Here is a 15,024-nt window from a genome sequence, read left to right on the forward strand (position 1 = left end):
TGAGGTGGCTAGGTGGCTCAGTGCATAGAGCACCAGCCCTGGAGTCAGGAGGACCTGAGTTCAAATGCAGCCTCAGACGCTTAACACAAAACTAGCTGTGTGACCTTGGGCAAGTCACTTAGCCCCAATTGCCCTGCCAATTGCCCCTCCAAAAAGCAAAAAAAAAAGTTAAGTATTAAGATATGTTCTGATCCAAAAATAAATGTATTGGTTGAATATGAAGATGATGATGATAAAAATAATAATAATAATGTTTCTATAGTACTATAAGGTTTGCAGATCTATTATTTCATTTAATTCTCACAACAGTGCTATGAGGTAAGTGTTATTATTATCTCCATTTTACAGATCAATCAGTAAACATTTAATAAGCACCTACTATGTGTCAGGCAGAAAGAAAGACAAAAGATAGTCCTTGCCCTCAAGGACTTAAAATCTAAAAAATAATAGTCAATATTTTTATAGTCCTTACTATGTGAAGGACACCGTGACAAGTGCTGGGGGATATAAAAAGAGTAAAGAGACAGTCCTTGCCCTCAAGGAACTTACAATCTAAAAAACAAGTCAATATTTTTATAGTCCTTGCTATGTAAAATACACCATGCCAAGTGCTGGGGGATACAGAAAGAGTCAAAAGACAATCCCTACCCTCAAGGAGCTTACAATCTTATGTGGGAGATAACATGCAAACAAATATAAACAAACAAGCCAAGTACAAAAAAATAGAAAATAAGTGCCTGTTATGTCACTTATGTTAGCTATTATCATTAGTCTAAGGAAATCCATACTACTGTCCCTCAGTGGCCAAAGGAATAAAAAGAACTAGCAATTATTCAGAGCTTTTAAATTTGGACATCCCCTTCTCCACAAGCTCTCACCTCAGCCTCATCATCCTGTGAGGTGGATGTTCTGGGACCAGAGGTGGGGACCCTGTGACCTTGAGGCCACATGTGCTTTGACTGAATCACAACTTCACACAACAAATCCCCTTAATAAAAGGATCTGTTGCCTGGAGTCTAGGCAGTATAAACCCCATTTTAAAGAAAAAGAAACTGGAGTTCAGAGAGCTCAGAAGTGATTTGCCCATGGTTACACAGGGAATAAAAGTCAGAGGTAAGATTTGAAACCAGGTCTCCTGACTCCAAGTCCAGGGATCTGTCAATCAAATGGTCCCTCTACCACCTCTCTAGCTAAGGTCTTTGGAACTTTCCATGTACTAATCAATTTTTTCCCCTCTTCTCACTCTTTTTTATTTAATAGAATTTTTTTTTTTTGGTCATATGGGCTGGCTCTCTGGGAGAGTGGAGGGAAGATACGGGGAGAAAATTAGGCAATGTAGAAACAAAAGATATCAATCAAAATTAATTAAAAAAAGAACAAGGCCTCACAGAGATCTGACCGCTGAGAATTTTCCAAAAAAAAAAATCACAAGACACTTGATTATTCCTGTGTGTCTTGAGGGAGTTAGTAAGCAGACAGTGCAGTGAACTCTATTTCTGGGTTCATGAGGATAGCCAGGCACCAGTTTCTCTTTCAATGCAGTCTTATTAATTCATATTCCTCTTAATTCTCCTCACACACTCCACATTGCTCTATTTATCTTTCCCAGTACCCAACAATCCATCTCTGATCTCAGTGGTTTTGTCCAGGTTTACCCCCATACTTGGAATGCTCTCCCTCATCACACCCACTGCCCCTTGGAATCCCCACTTTAATCACCTTAAGTACCACCTCCTACATCAGGCCTTTTCTGACCTCCCCCCAAATAGTAGCACTCTCCCTCTTCCCCCCCAAATCTCTTGTACCCCAACCTTGGGGTTCACACATCGGAAGAATCCTCCATACCTGTGGCTTCTCCTTCTGATTGGTTGGTTCCTCCATGAACCTCCATTTAAGGTCTGGGACCCAGACCAGCCAGGTCCCATTCCTCTCCAGGCTGCCCTCTCCCGTCGACTTTCTCTACCACACTCTACATTTTCAGGTTTCCTTTTGTATCTTCCTCCATCAGAATGTAAGCTCCCTAAGGGCAGGAATTGTCTTTCCTTCTATTTTTACTTGTATTCCCTATAGTGCCCCAGCTTAATGCTCATTGACTCACTGTTCCGGCGTGAATTTTTTACTTACCCTTGTGGGTGTCATTCCACTCTAATAGAATGTAAATTCCTTGAGGGTAAGGGCTGTTTCATTTTTTCTTTGTATCTACAGTGCCTGGGACATAGTAGGATCCTAATAAATGCTTATTGAATTGAATTCTATACACACTGAGTTCCACAGCACTGCACACTAGTTGTACTGGTACTTCAGGGGTGGAGGACAAGGCAGTGCAGGATAGTAGACACAGGGCTTATTTCGAACTCAGGAACACCTGGATTCAAATCCAGCTTCAGCCACAAAACGACTGCATGACCCTGGGCAAGCCACCTAACCTTGCAATGCCTCATGCAGCTCTCTAAGCCCCTGTGTTGCTGGGAAGATAACAATTTCCCCTGGAGAGAGAAAATTTCTTCCTTGGGAATTCCCCTGTACAAATGAAATCACGTGTCTGGTCTTAATTTTTTTTTTATTTTAAAGAGTAAAGGAATGATAAAGAATCAGTTTCCATAGCTCATCAAAGTCACCCTAACTGAACCGGCAGGGACTGATTCTGATGCCTCCCATCAGTCCTCTGCCTAGGTATTCAGTTCTGCAGGCCCCCGGCCTCTCTGCTTTTCCTCCCAGAAAGCATTTCTTCTTCCCACCTGTATCATTTTCTCTCTCCAGGTCTCCACTCTCAAGATTCACATGTGGCTTCTCTGGATGAGGCGTCCTCGTGGCAAGAGTTCTCTATACCTGGAAATCTGTCAGGAAGCAACAGACAGGAAGCTGGAGGGAACACTGGGATGACTGCAGGCAAAGTTAGTGCATTGTTGAAGAATGTCTGCGGCATCACACTTTTTCAGTCCCTTTCTCCATATCCTCACTCCTGCCCTCCCCCTGCCTCATTCCCTCAGTAGTAGTAGCCAGTAGAAAAGGGTACTGGATTTTGAGTTGGAATACCTCAGTTTGAGTCTCAGCTAAGCTATTTGCTACAGGAAGGATCTTGGACGAGTCACTGCTCTGGGCCTTGGGTTTTCCTCTTCTGTTCAAAGCGTGTTGGCCTGGGTTAGACTTCTATTTAGTCTATTAGTCCCTTCTATTTCCAAATCTAAAAGTCTATGTTCCCTGACTCCATTATTATGAATTCTCCCTCCACTGATGCAAATCTGAACCCCCTTCATCCCTTTAAGGAGAATCTTCATGAATTTCTGTAGTCAAAAAATTTATCACCTAATGTCTAGGCTTTGAGTAATGAGCTCCTCCCAAAGCAACTGGTTTTATGCTCACTGGACAGATATACAGTCTTCAGCTCCTGAATGAATGAATGAATGAATGAATGAATGAATGAATGAATGAATGGACAAGCATTTATTTAGCACCTAGTATGTATCATACTAGGTGCTAGGGATATAGGTACAAAAATGAAATAGTCCTTGCACTCAACAAGCTTACATTCTATTGGGAATTACAATGTTTATAGGAAGAGGTGGTCAGGGAGAGATGTTTTGGTCAGGGGAGTCCTAGGGATGGTAAACAAAGTCATAGGGAAGGTGATTGTCATACCCTTTCTAATAGTAATGACTGTATTTACCTGATTACTGTTCCCAGAGCATGAGCAAGAGATGGACATGATGGGGAGGAGGGAAGGAGAAGAGACACTGCTGGGCATATGGGTCTGCACAAGACAGGTTCTGGTATGCTGATAGATAGATGGATGGATTTTCTGATACTCATTGTAGAGAGGCCACAGGGTAAAAGGGCTAGAAATCTGCTCTTGAAGCTAGGAATACCCCGGTTCAAGTCCCACCTTAGATGTGTGATCCTGGGCAAATTACTTAATTTCTCAGTGCTCTAGACCAGTGATGGCAAACTCAAACAGAAACAGATCCCTGAAGGTCACATGTCAATTTAGAAAATCACACATTAACATTATCTATGTTTTATTGTATTTGTATTTATTTTTGCTAAATATTTCCCAATTGCATTTTAATCTGCTTTGGGCCCACTCAGGAGTGTTGTTGTCCATATGTGGCCAGCTGATCACGCTCTTGACAACTCTGCGTTACAAACACACTCCCTCTAGAGTCTAGATCTTCCCATATACTGTTTGCCTTTTTTCCTTACCCCCACAGTTCTAATATAGCATCTCCTTAAGATTTACCCCACCACGAAAGCCTCTTAGGCATCTGGAAAGAAGGGGTGTCAATTTGAGCTGTAAACCACTGGTAAACACACATATATTTTGGAAAAACACATATATACTCAAATGAATACACATTGGCCCAATGAACCAGAGAAACACAAAGTTCCTGGTAGAAATTTCTTTAAGCTTCCATTAAACCTGCTTCTAAATGTTTTTAATTAATTGAAAAATAAATCAGAAGGTGCTAAAACTAGAACAAGGCAGACCGAAGCTTCTCGGTCAGCCCTGGTGCTCAGTACCCTGGGCCAGCTGGCTGCAGCTTGACCCTGTTTTTCTCATTCCATAACCAGCTAGAGCTGGAGCTTCAACTTATTTGGTATTCGAGTGGCATTAGGATTCAGTTGGGCTTTTTCAGGCAGGAGTACAGTATGTCTTCATTGGCACTACAGCAGGCTCATAAATTAAGATAAAAAGCTGGTTTGATGGAGACAAGAATGCATTTTGGACCAGGGGAGAGTCGTAGGCAGAAACAATGCCCACACTGGTGCAGGTTCCCAACAGCTCCTCAGACCAATAAGTTCTCCCTCCCTTCTCTGTGTAGGCCCTGTGCAGTACCCACCACCCCAAGGTAGGAGCCCTGACCCAATCTAGAGTCACCAGTGCACAAGCACACATACACACACACACACACACACACACACACACACACACACACACCTTGCACTATTCCTCAAAGAGGAGAATTGACAGACTGCAGCCCCATCTTTCCATCACCCATCTGCATCCTGGAGATCTCTGACAATCAGACACTCATCTATTTGGGGTAATTCAGGCTCCGCTTTGCCTTGCTTGCAAGTCAGAAATGAGATGAATTGGTAATGACAATGAGTTAGCATTTATATAACACTTTAAGGTTCACAAAGCACTTGACAGATGTTATTTCATTTAATCCTCACAATAACCCTGTGGAGTAAGTGCTATTACGCCCATTTTACAGATGAAGAAACTGAGAGGGGCTAAATCATTTGCCCCAAAAAGCACAGCTAGTATATGTCTATGGAAGGATTGAAATTCAAGCCTTATTAATTCCAATTGCAGGGTTCTGTCTAAAGTGTCCTCTTAATAGGTCATTGGAGATGGCCTTTAGGGTTCTTCTAGTCATATGTATTTCTAGATATACTATTTCTAGCACTTTGTGACCTTGGGTAAGTCACTGAACCTCTATGGGATTCAGTTTCCACCACTGTAAAATGAAGGGATTGAACTAAATCCTCTCTAAGGTCCCTTTCAGCTTTCCCGAGGATTCTGTAGATGAGTGTATATTTGAGTCAACTTCATTTAAAAGCATCTATTAAGCACCTACTGAATGCATGGTCCTAATATTGGCCTCCATTGGGAGATACTAAAGATACAAAGAACATGTTTCCTGCCCTCAAGGAGCTTACAGTTTAGCTAAGGGAGGCCAAACATATACAATTAGAAACACCAAAGCCATAGTGTCTACATATCATCCACATAGAGGGAACAGGCATCCTTGATGTCTTCCGTTTCCATCAGGCCATATTTGGAGCATGCTCTGAACAGTCTGAACACCTCATTTTAGAAAAGATGGTAGTGAATTGGAATGGGTCCAGAAGACGACAACCAGGAAGGGCAGGCGACTGGATACCATTCCCTACTAAGATCAGTCGAAGAATCCAGGGGGGATGTGATGGCTATTTTCAAGTATTCAAAGGGCTGATGGGAAGAAGGATTAGATTTGATCTACTTGGCCCCAGAGACCAGAACCGGAAGTAGTGGGTGGGAGCTGCAAAGAGACCAATTAAGGCTGGATTCAAGGAAAACCTTCCTAAGCATCACAGAGCTGTCTAAAAATGCAATGGGCTGCCTGGGGAGTCTGGGGCTTCAAGCAGAGACTCAATAGCCAACCATCCAAGAGGACGTTCTCAAGGAATTCCCTGTTCAGTTGTGGGTTGTCCTACAGGAAGCACCATCATCTGGTCTGGGGGAGAGTCTAGAGTCGAAAGCCCTTGTATTGGATCCCAGCTCTTCCATTCGAATGACCTTGGGCAAGTCTCTCCACCTTGCTCAGCCTCAGTTTCCATCTGTAAAACGGAGGTGGAAATAGTACCAGCCTTCCAGGATTGTTGTAAGAACCAGATGAAATAACTCCTATAGCCCTTTGCAGACCTTAGAACACTATATAAACGCTGGCTATTATTGGTATTATTAACTCCAAACCCAGGGGTCTTTCCACTGCATCTCTCAGTCTGGGTATAAAGAGTCTCCATTTCATTTGTAAAATCAGAGACTTGGCCAGTGCTTTGAGCTCTGTGTGTTCTAAGGACCTTCTGAGTCTCATACCTGGGTTCTAAGGGCCCATCCAAACCAGCTCTGTGTCCACAGAGTCTTGGAGCTAAAAGAGGCCTTAGAAGGGATCTCATCTGAATCCCCTTTTGGAGGGTTTGGGGAGGAGGAATGGACTAAATGGCTTCCAAGTGCCCTCTTAGCTCTAAGACCATATTATACAGGGGTCCTATGCAGGCTCTCCACCCCTGAGGACATACACAGGTTCTTTCCGATTCTCCAACTCTTTCAAGTCAGAAACACAAACTAATATGTCGTTGAGGGTTTTGGTGGCAATTGGGGTTGTGACTTGCCCAGGGTCACACAGCTATTAAATGTCTGAGGGAGGATTTGAACACAGGTCCTCCTGACTCCAGGAGTCTCTCTACTGCACCACCTGACTGCCCAACACAAACTAATACAAAGAACAAATCTATAAGGGCTTAGCAAAGCCAGAACAAAGGAGAGGAAAGAACCAGGCTGCAGTCAAGTACAGGAGCTGGGGGAGCAGGGGGTCCTTGAAGCAGGTAGATTTTGGATCTGGTCATGAAGGACACATCAGGCACAGACTAACTGAACAGAGAGAGAGAGACAGAGACAGAGAGAGTCAAGAGGAGAGGAGAGGAGAGGAGAGGAGAGAGAGACAGAGAGACAGGAGACAGAGCAACAGAGAGAGACACAGACAGAGAGAGACGGAGAGAGGAGAAGAGAGGAGAGGAGGGAGAGAGACAGAGACAGAGAGACAGAGAGGAAAGGTACTTCAGGCAGGGGCAGGGGGATGACTCCATCAGATGCTCCACGGGAGTGACCTTCAGGAAACAAGAAACCCGTAGGCTTGGCTCTAGAGAAGGGACAGTGTACAGGAGGGAAAATTGATGAGTTTGAAGGTAGAGGGGCCCCACTTGATGGTGGGCCTTGAATTCTAGGCGGAGGAGTTAGATTTGATGTGACAGGTGGTAGGAAATCACTGTAGGTGTCTGTGCAGGGGAGTGACATGAGGAAAACAGTGTTTGAGGGAAATTATTTTGGCATTTCTGAGTAGGAGAGCTTGGGAGATGGAGAGAGGGAAATCAGGGAAATCAGCCAGACTGGAAGGGATGAGGGCCTGGGGTCCGAGGAAGAAAGTGAAGGAACTGAGACACTGGGCTGAAGGCAGAGCACACTGTAACTCTGTTCAGTGACCCTACTGTGCGCACAAAGTACAGTGCTAAGCAATTGGAGATTCAAAGACAACAAAAGTGGCCCTGCCCTCAAGGATTTTCCATTCTTCTGCTAAAGAAAAAACTGACTCATCATATTTAGTGATAACATAAAAAAACCACAAGGTATAATAGCTTGGAGCACTCGAGACCTTCCTTCCAGAGAGCTTTTGCCTACATTATATCAACTATCCTTAACACCCAAATCAGATAGAAAAGTGCTGAGTGACATGTCCATTTTAAAGATGGAGAAACTGAGGCACAGATCGAAGGTTTCAGGGCAACTCATTTATGCAACCTTTGGTAAACACTGATAAGTTTCAGTTATACACAAGGCACTGTGATACTGAGTAGGGCTACAGAGTCATTTTCTGACACTAGTTTTTGCCCCTGGGCAAGTCACCTAATCCTGTTTGCCTCAGTTTCCTCATTTGTCAAATGAGCTGGAGAAGGAAATGGCAAACCACTCCAGTATCTCTGCCAAGAAAAGCCCAAAAGGACTCATGGAGACTCAGACGTGGCTGAAAAAAGAACCCAGAGATAAAAACGACACCTTAATCCCTGCCCTGGAGTAGCTTACATTCTACAGGTGAGGAGATAAGTGTAATACAAGGTAGGTAGGGGATTGTGACCAAAAAAAAAAAAAAAACCCCGTTCCGACAAAAGTCTAGAAACATCTGAGAACTGACCTGGAAGCCAGATTTCCAATCCCTGACCACAGGAATATAATGACGTGACAGTGACTTCTAGCCATGGAACACACAGGTTCAAGTCCTCACTAGCTCCAAAAACTCTGAGACTCCATTTTTTCATCTGCAACATGGGGAATGGGAATGGGGAGAGGATCCAGCCCACAAGGGTTCTGAACCTGGGATCTGGGATTTACAAATATATATTTTTTGCTAACTGCAAGTCACCCCAGTTGGTTTCCTTTGTGATCCCCTAAGTTTTATTCTATGCATTTAAAACCATGATTCTAACAAGGGGTCACAGATGGCTAAAGGGGTCCAGCATAGAAAAGGTTAGGAGTCCCCGAATGCACTGGCTCCTTCCATCCATTCTACGAATTCAGAGTGCAAGCTGGCCTCTGTAACCTCCTGTGTGGCCTCAGTCTCACTAGGGGAGGGGGGTGGACTAGATGGTGTTCAAGTTTCCCTCCAGCTCTGGCCAGTTCCATGACCTCTGGTTTCTAGACAGGTCCCCACTGCAGGGTAATTGGGATGCACAGATGCCCCACACTTACTATAGGATGTAGTCACTAGAACCCACCGTCACCCTAACCGGGTAAGAATAAGAAATGGTGGCATTGTGGGCCTCCGTGGCTATTTGGGAGATCCGATAGCTACATGAATGTTCAGAGATATCTGGGTTCTATTAGAAATCTAGCTCCAACCCTCCACAGCTGAGGTGGGTGCCTTCTTTCTGAAGGCACATAGTGGAGTAGGCACTCAGTGAACAGTCATTGAATAGGACTGGGGCATCTTCACATTTTGGGGGGTGGTGAAATGAACGTCTGACAGGAACACAAGAAGTATGAGACAAGGAAGAAGAAACATCTCCACCTGAATACCTAATTCTCTTTGGGAGTCGAGTCTGTTTGTTCAACAGGTGCTGGAAACCACAAGACCTACTACAGTCGCTGTGGGCTGTGTGCAAAGAGCCCCAAGCAGGAGGTGAAAGCCAGGACACCTAGGTCCTCATCATGGCTTTGCCACTTACTGTGTGATCTAGGTGAGTCCTTTCCACCCTTCCTGGGGCTCAGCCATGTGCAAAGTAAAGGTCCTGGGCTCAGGTCCTCAAGCTCTGATACAGTGTTCTAAGAGCCCATGAAAATCAGTCACTCTAAGTCCCTCATAGACTGGGAAAGGGAGCTTAAAGGTCATGGAACCAAACTCCCTCTGTTTATAAATTTAAGCCCCTGAAAGCAGAGACTTATCTAGAGTCATACAGCTGATAAAAAAGCTCAGGACTCTCACCAATGAATTCCATTATCCAAAGTCTACCCCACCCCTTTCTATCCCTAGATCTGAATTTCTAGGTTGTAACAGTCCCTCTTAATTCAAGGTTCTCCTCAATTCCAATATTCCCTGTTCTAAGACCCCTCCCATGACTGACATTCTCTGTTCCAAGGGCCCTCTCAGTCCTGATATTCTGTGTTCTAAGGCCCCCTCCCAGCTCTGACATCCTGTGTTCTAAAGCTCCTCCCAGCTCTGACATTCCCTGCTCTAAGGGCCTTCCCAGTTCTGACATTCTAGGTTCTAAGGCCCCTCCCAGTTCTGACATTCACTGTTCTAAGGACCCTTCCAGCTCTGACAAACTAGGTTCTAAGACCTCTCCCAGCTCTGACATTCCTTGTTCTAAGGACCTTCCCAGTTCTGATATTCTTGGTTCTAAGGGTCCTCTCAGTCCTGATATTCTGTGTTCTAAGGGCCCTCCCAGGTCTGACATCCTGTGTTCCGAGGGCCCTCCCAGCTCTGACACTCTCTGTGCTGGCTCATATATTTTGTTATAAGCCCCCATCTGGCTTTGTCTATGATCCTTTGCTACAACCTCCCCCTCCCCCACTGTGCCCCCTAACCCTCCACAGAGAGAGGGCTCTTTACTCACAAGCAAGAAAAAAATATATATATGAATTCTCATCATCTCTCTCAGGGCAGTAGAAATACCAAGGTTATTTTGAAAAGTACTAGGAAATGTTAATTCCCTGGGGCTCTTGATGTAAAGATAGACTAAAATTGAGAGGCGATCGAGGGGCCTGCAGGAGACTGGCAGGAAGAGAGATTCACTTTAATATTTCATTAGTAAGCCATTAGCAAGACAACAGACATTTTCACACTTGGTGACTTCTTGGGAATAATGTCTCATTCAGGCACAAATAGGGGACAATGTTCTTTCTTACTCTGGGCCCGATGTTTTAACTGTCCTAAAGCAGCCACTTGGAAAGAGCCTGACCTTCAGGGGTATGAATATTGGAACTGATGAACTGAGAGGGCAGAGGGTCCTCCAAGAGCGTCTCTCTCTCCCCCACATGTTCATGTAAGGATCAGGAGCCAGACAACTCAGCTGGAAAATTAGAGACGATGAGTTTCCGAGGCCTTCACACCAGCATCCCTTGCGGGGAGAGGCAACAGACACCCCACTCTGATGCCCATCAGAAAGACCCCACCCTGGGCCACAGAGCTTCTGAGTTCGAAAGGACCTGGGGGCAACTGAGCCAGCAACCAAGCAATCTCCTCCACCACTCAGCAAAAAAAGGGTCATCCTACTTGAAGTTTTCCAGGGATGGGGAACTCACTACCTTATGAGACTGTATACTCCAATGGTTGGTGAGGTTTTTTTTCCCTTCTACCTGCCCTAAATCTACCTCTACATAACTATGTAACTTCATTCTACCCTTCCAAGGATTAGAGGAGGGGGGAGTAGAGAGGATCGAGGCACTCCCTGCACAAAAGCAGACTACCTCTCTTTTCTGATGTTGGAGACCATCACTGAAAAGCTGTTGTGGTAAAAATCTTCCTTACCTTCGATCCTCCCAGAATTTAGCTAGCTTGGCTTTGTACATGCAGAGGGACAATCTGTTCCTCGGTATAGAGTAAAGACAGCTGAATGTGGGATTAGATGGTTTGGGTTTGAATCCTGGTTTGGTCACACAATACGTTGGGAAAGTCACTTCCCTAACGAGTGTGGTGAAAGATGAAATAAATGACTGAGGAAACAAAAGGTTTGTGCTTCAGAACAATGCATGCCAACTGCCCAAAAAAACGGGATTGGTCACCTTCCTCAGTTTAGGGCTGAACACTAAATACAGGGGGAGATGGACTTTTATGCATTTAAAAAAAAATTACTCTAGATCAATTAATTAAAAGAACACAATTAACCAGGATACAACATTAGGTAATCTGATTTCTAATTGGAGGACAGATTAGGGATTTTCCAAATTGGGAAGGAGAGAGGGAACAGGTACAATTCCCTAAAATAAGAAAAATCAGTGTCCCATTCCTCCCCACCCCACCCCCACCCCACAAGTGTCTATAAATAATCAAAGGAACATAGAAACAATAACTGATTAATCAGTATGAAGCCAATTTTCAGGTAAGGCATATGGGTTGCTGGAGGTGGATAATTGTGAGAAAACTCCTTGCATCAATCTTCGGATCTGACCAGGTTTCTGGTCAGCATAACCTACTCAGGGGTGGGGAACCTGCTGCCTCGAGGCCACGTGTGACCTTCTAGGTCCTCAAGTACAGCCTTTTGACCAAGTCCAAGTTTTACAGAACAAATCCTCTTAGAACAAAGTCCTCTTACAATTTCCACAGTAGGACATAAATTGGATGAGACTCATAACTGAACAGAAGAGCTGAGCTAGCTCCAGAAAAGAGTCACAAGATGGAGTCAGCATGATTCATTCAATTCCCAAGACCACTTGGTGTTCTAATCCCCTCAGTGTCTTCATCCATAAAGTGGAGGGATTGGACTGTGACCTCTGAAGTCCCTTCCTGCTCTAAATCTGTGACCTGTCCAAGCTCTGGTCTTCTAGAATCCAGGGCCACCTCCATGCCAAAATGAGCTACCACAGGAGGGCTTCAGTGGAGAATAATGGAAAATGTACTAGGCCTAGAGTCAGGAAGACCTGCTTTTGAATCCTACCTCAGACACCAGTTGCATGGCTACGGACAAGTCATGTAACCTGAGTCTCAGTTTTCTCACCTGCAAAATGGGGAAAAATAACAAGCAGCATTTATCAAGCACCTACGGAGGACAAGGCAATGTTGTCAGTACCGGGGATACAAAGGCAAAGTGAAAAATAGACCCTGTCCTCAAGGAGCTTACATTCTACTTGGAAGTAGGGATATGAGGAGCAGAATTCTAGAGTTGGAAGGAACCTCAGAGACCAGAGCTGGAAGAGAACTCGGAGACCTCCTAGTCCAACAGATGAGGAAACTCCGGCCCCAGCATTTCAAGGTGACTCACACAGAGAATGAGCGTCAAAGGTGCAATCTGAAGCCAGGTGCGCTCCGTGTGAAGCCATCCCTCCTTCACTGCACCATATACTGCCTCCTAGGACCCGAGATAATTTGAGGAAGAAGAGGACACTGGCATTTCAGGAGGTCTTGATCTCCCAGAGAAGATGGCAAATGAAATAAGCCCTGAAGGAGGCTAATTAACATCCACGGGACCCACTTCGCAGGGTTCTTGTGAAGATCAAATGAGGTAATGTCTCTGTTCTGGTCGACATCTAATGATTTTTACATGATGGAAACCGTCGACTTGTATATTTAAAGTAATGTATAAATACACCGTTATTTTTAAATGAGGTAACAGGTAAAAGGGCTTTTGTTTGGTCTCGTTTTGCTTTTGCCTTAATCTGACATAGTTCCTAACTCTATGACTTAAGTTTTCTATGCCTCAGTTTCCTCGTCGGTAAAACAGGGATTTAATAGCATCTCCTTCACTGGGGGATTGCGAACATCGGATGAGATATAGCACTCCATAAACCTTAAGACAATAAGCATTTTTCAGTACTTTCTACGTGCCAGGCATCGTGCTAAAGTACCAGAGATACAAAGAAAGGCAAAAACATTATCTCAAATTGGGCAGAACACAGGCTCAAGCCAAATCCAGCTCACACACTTTTTCTCATTATTCACCTTAAGATGCTATGTGTTGACTTTTGGTATTATTACAGGGCTGAGGAGCAATGCTTACTCTTGTCTACTCTTTGTCGTGTAAAAAAAAAAATACTTCTGGGCATTCTTAATTACTAGGGAGCTTCATGGTTAAACTCCTCCTCCGTCCCTCTCCTCCCTATTTGCCTAGGTAGATGAGCAGGGACAAAGGACTGCTGCTATGCAAGACTTCCATTGTTACCTCATCCTAGACAGCTGAACAGGGCCACACTGGGGGCTCAGAATGCTTCCTGCAGCAAACACTAGTGAAATCATTCTGGTTCATCAGAAGCCACTGGGTCACTGAGAGAGCTGAATTATCAGCTGATCTGACCCCAGTGCAAAGACAGGGTATTAGAGTCTCTGGGGACATCCTCCCAGATTCCCTTTAATTTCAAGTAAGAGAAGCTGGTCCAGGGCCAGCTTGCACATGGGATGCCTGAGCAAGGATAATTAATGCAGTCTCTTTGTATTGAAAGTATCACCTTGCCTCCTAATCAGCAGATACACGGCAATTGAGGGTGACAGCCAGACTGAGAGCCACAGGGATACAGCCCCCTTTCAGGCCAATGTCTCACCTGCCACTTCCCTTTCCTCACAGCTGACTAGACACAAAATGCTCCTCACAAGGAGAATTGACTGTGTTGGAAGCCCTGGCCCAGTCCTCACCCTTGCAGTGGACGGACGCCCACTTGCAAGCAGCCAAGGTTCCACATCTAAACCATCTTCATTCCAGAGACACCAAGAACACTCTCACTCAGATCCATTAAAATTACAAGAGGAAGTGTCTGAGTTTGGTTGTGTTGGGGTTTTGGTTTGTTTTTTTTCCCTAGTTTCCTCATTAAATATTCAGCTTAGGTTTCTGACCCTGTTTGCTGTGCTTATGTAAACAAAAATACCGGGAGATGGATTGAGGGGACATGGCGACCTTCCTAAACAGTGACATGTGGAAGAACTGGGGGAAATTGCACAGAACAGAGGTTCAAGCTGAATTCAAAATAATCTGCATTTTTTCCCTTCAAAAAAACAAGATCGACATCTCCCTGACCCAAACAGGAACCAGTTTCAACTTTCGAGCCTGAAATTTCTGCAAAGCCTAATCTGTACCTGGGGTAGAGGTTCCCCTAGCCCTCAAACATCCCAGAAAAAATTAAGTGACTTCAACACAGTCACACAGAGGACTTTTGGTCACAGAGCTATAGTTCCTGAGGACCTTAAAGGTACCCTGGTCCAACCACACTTGACAGAAGGGGCAACTGAGGCCTAGAGAGGTTAAATGTCTTGCCCAGGGTCATGCAGATAAAAAGCAAAACTTGTATCCAGGTTCTTTGACAATAAAATTAGGTGGCGCAGTGGATAGAGTATTAGACTTGGAGTCAGTAAGAAAGATCTGAGTTCAAATACTGGCACAGATGCTTACCAGCTGTGTGACCCTGGGCAAGTCACCTAACCACTCTTGGTTTCCTCTGAGGGGCTTGGGCTTGATAGCTCTAAGTTATCTCTAGTTCTAAATTTATGGTCCTCTGTCTACTATGAAAGAAAGAGGAAGGAAGGAAGGAAGGAAGGAAGGAAGGAAGGAAGGAAGGAAGGAAGG

The 15,024-nt window shown here is 44.6% G+C and overlaps 1 protein-coding gene across 3 annotated transcripts in view; it reads right to left on the minus strand.

Moving 5' to 3' along the window:
• Positions 1 to 2,543: 2,543 nt before the first annotated feature.
• LOC138154518 (calmodulin-binding transcription activator 1-like) overlaps positions 2,544 to 15,024 on the minus strand; it is a 175,367-nt gene continuing 162,886 nt past the window's right edge. For all 3 annotated transcript variants that reach the window (XR_011166624.1, XM_069079399.1, XM_069079395.1), the window contains one exon: positions 2,544 to 2,837. Coding sequence is in view for 2 of the 3 variants with exons in the window: in XM_069079399.1 (XP_068935500.1) it covers positions 2,778 to 2,837 (60 nt within the window). In the remaining variant the exon portion in view is untranslated. The remainder of the gene's footprint in view (positions 2,838 to 15,024) is intronic.

This window comes from Petaurus breviceps, unplaced genomic scaffold (genome assembly GCF_028583685.1).
Source record: "Petaurus breviceps papuanus isolate PSGF00001 unplaced genomic scaffold, PetGlider_PUasm1.0 91041, whole genome shotgun sequence".
Lineage (NCBI taxonomy): Eukaryota > Metazoa > Chordata > Mammalia > Diprotodontia > Petauridae > Petaurus > Petaurus breviceps.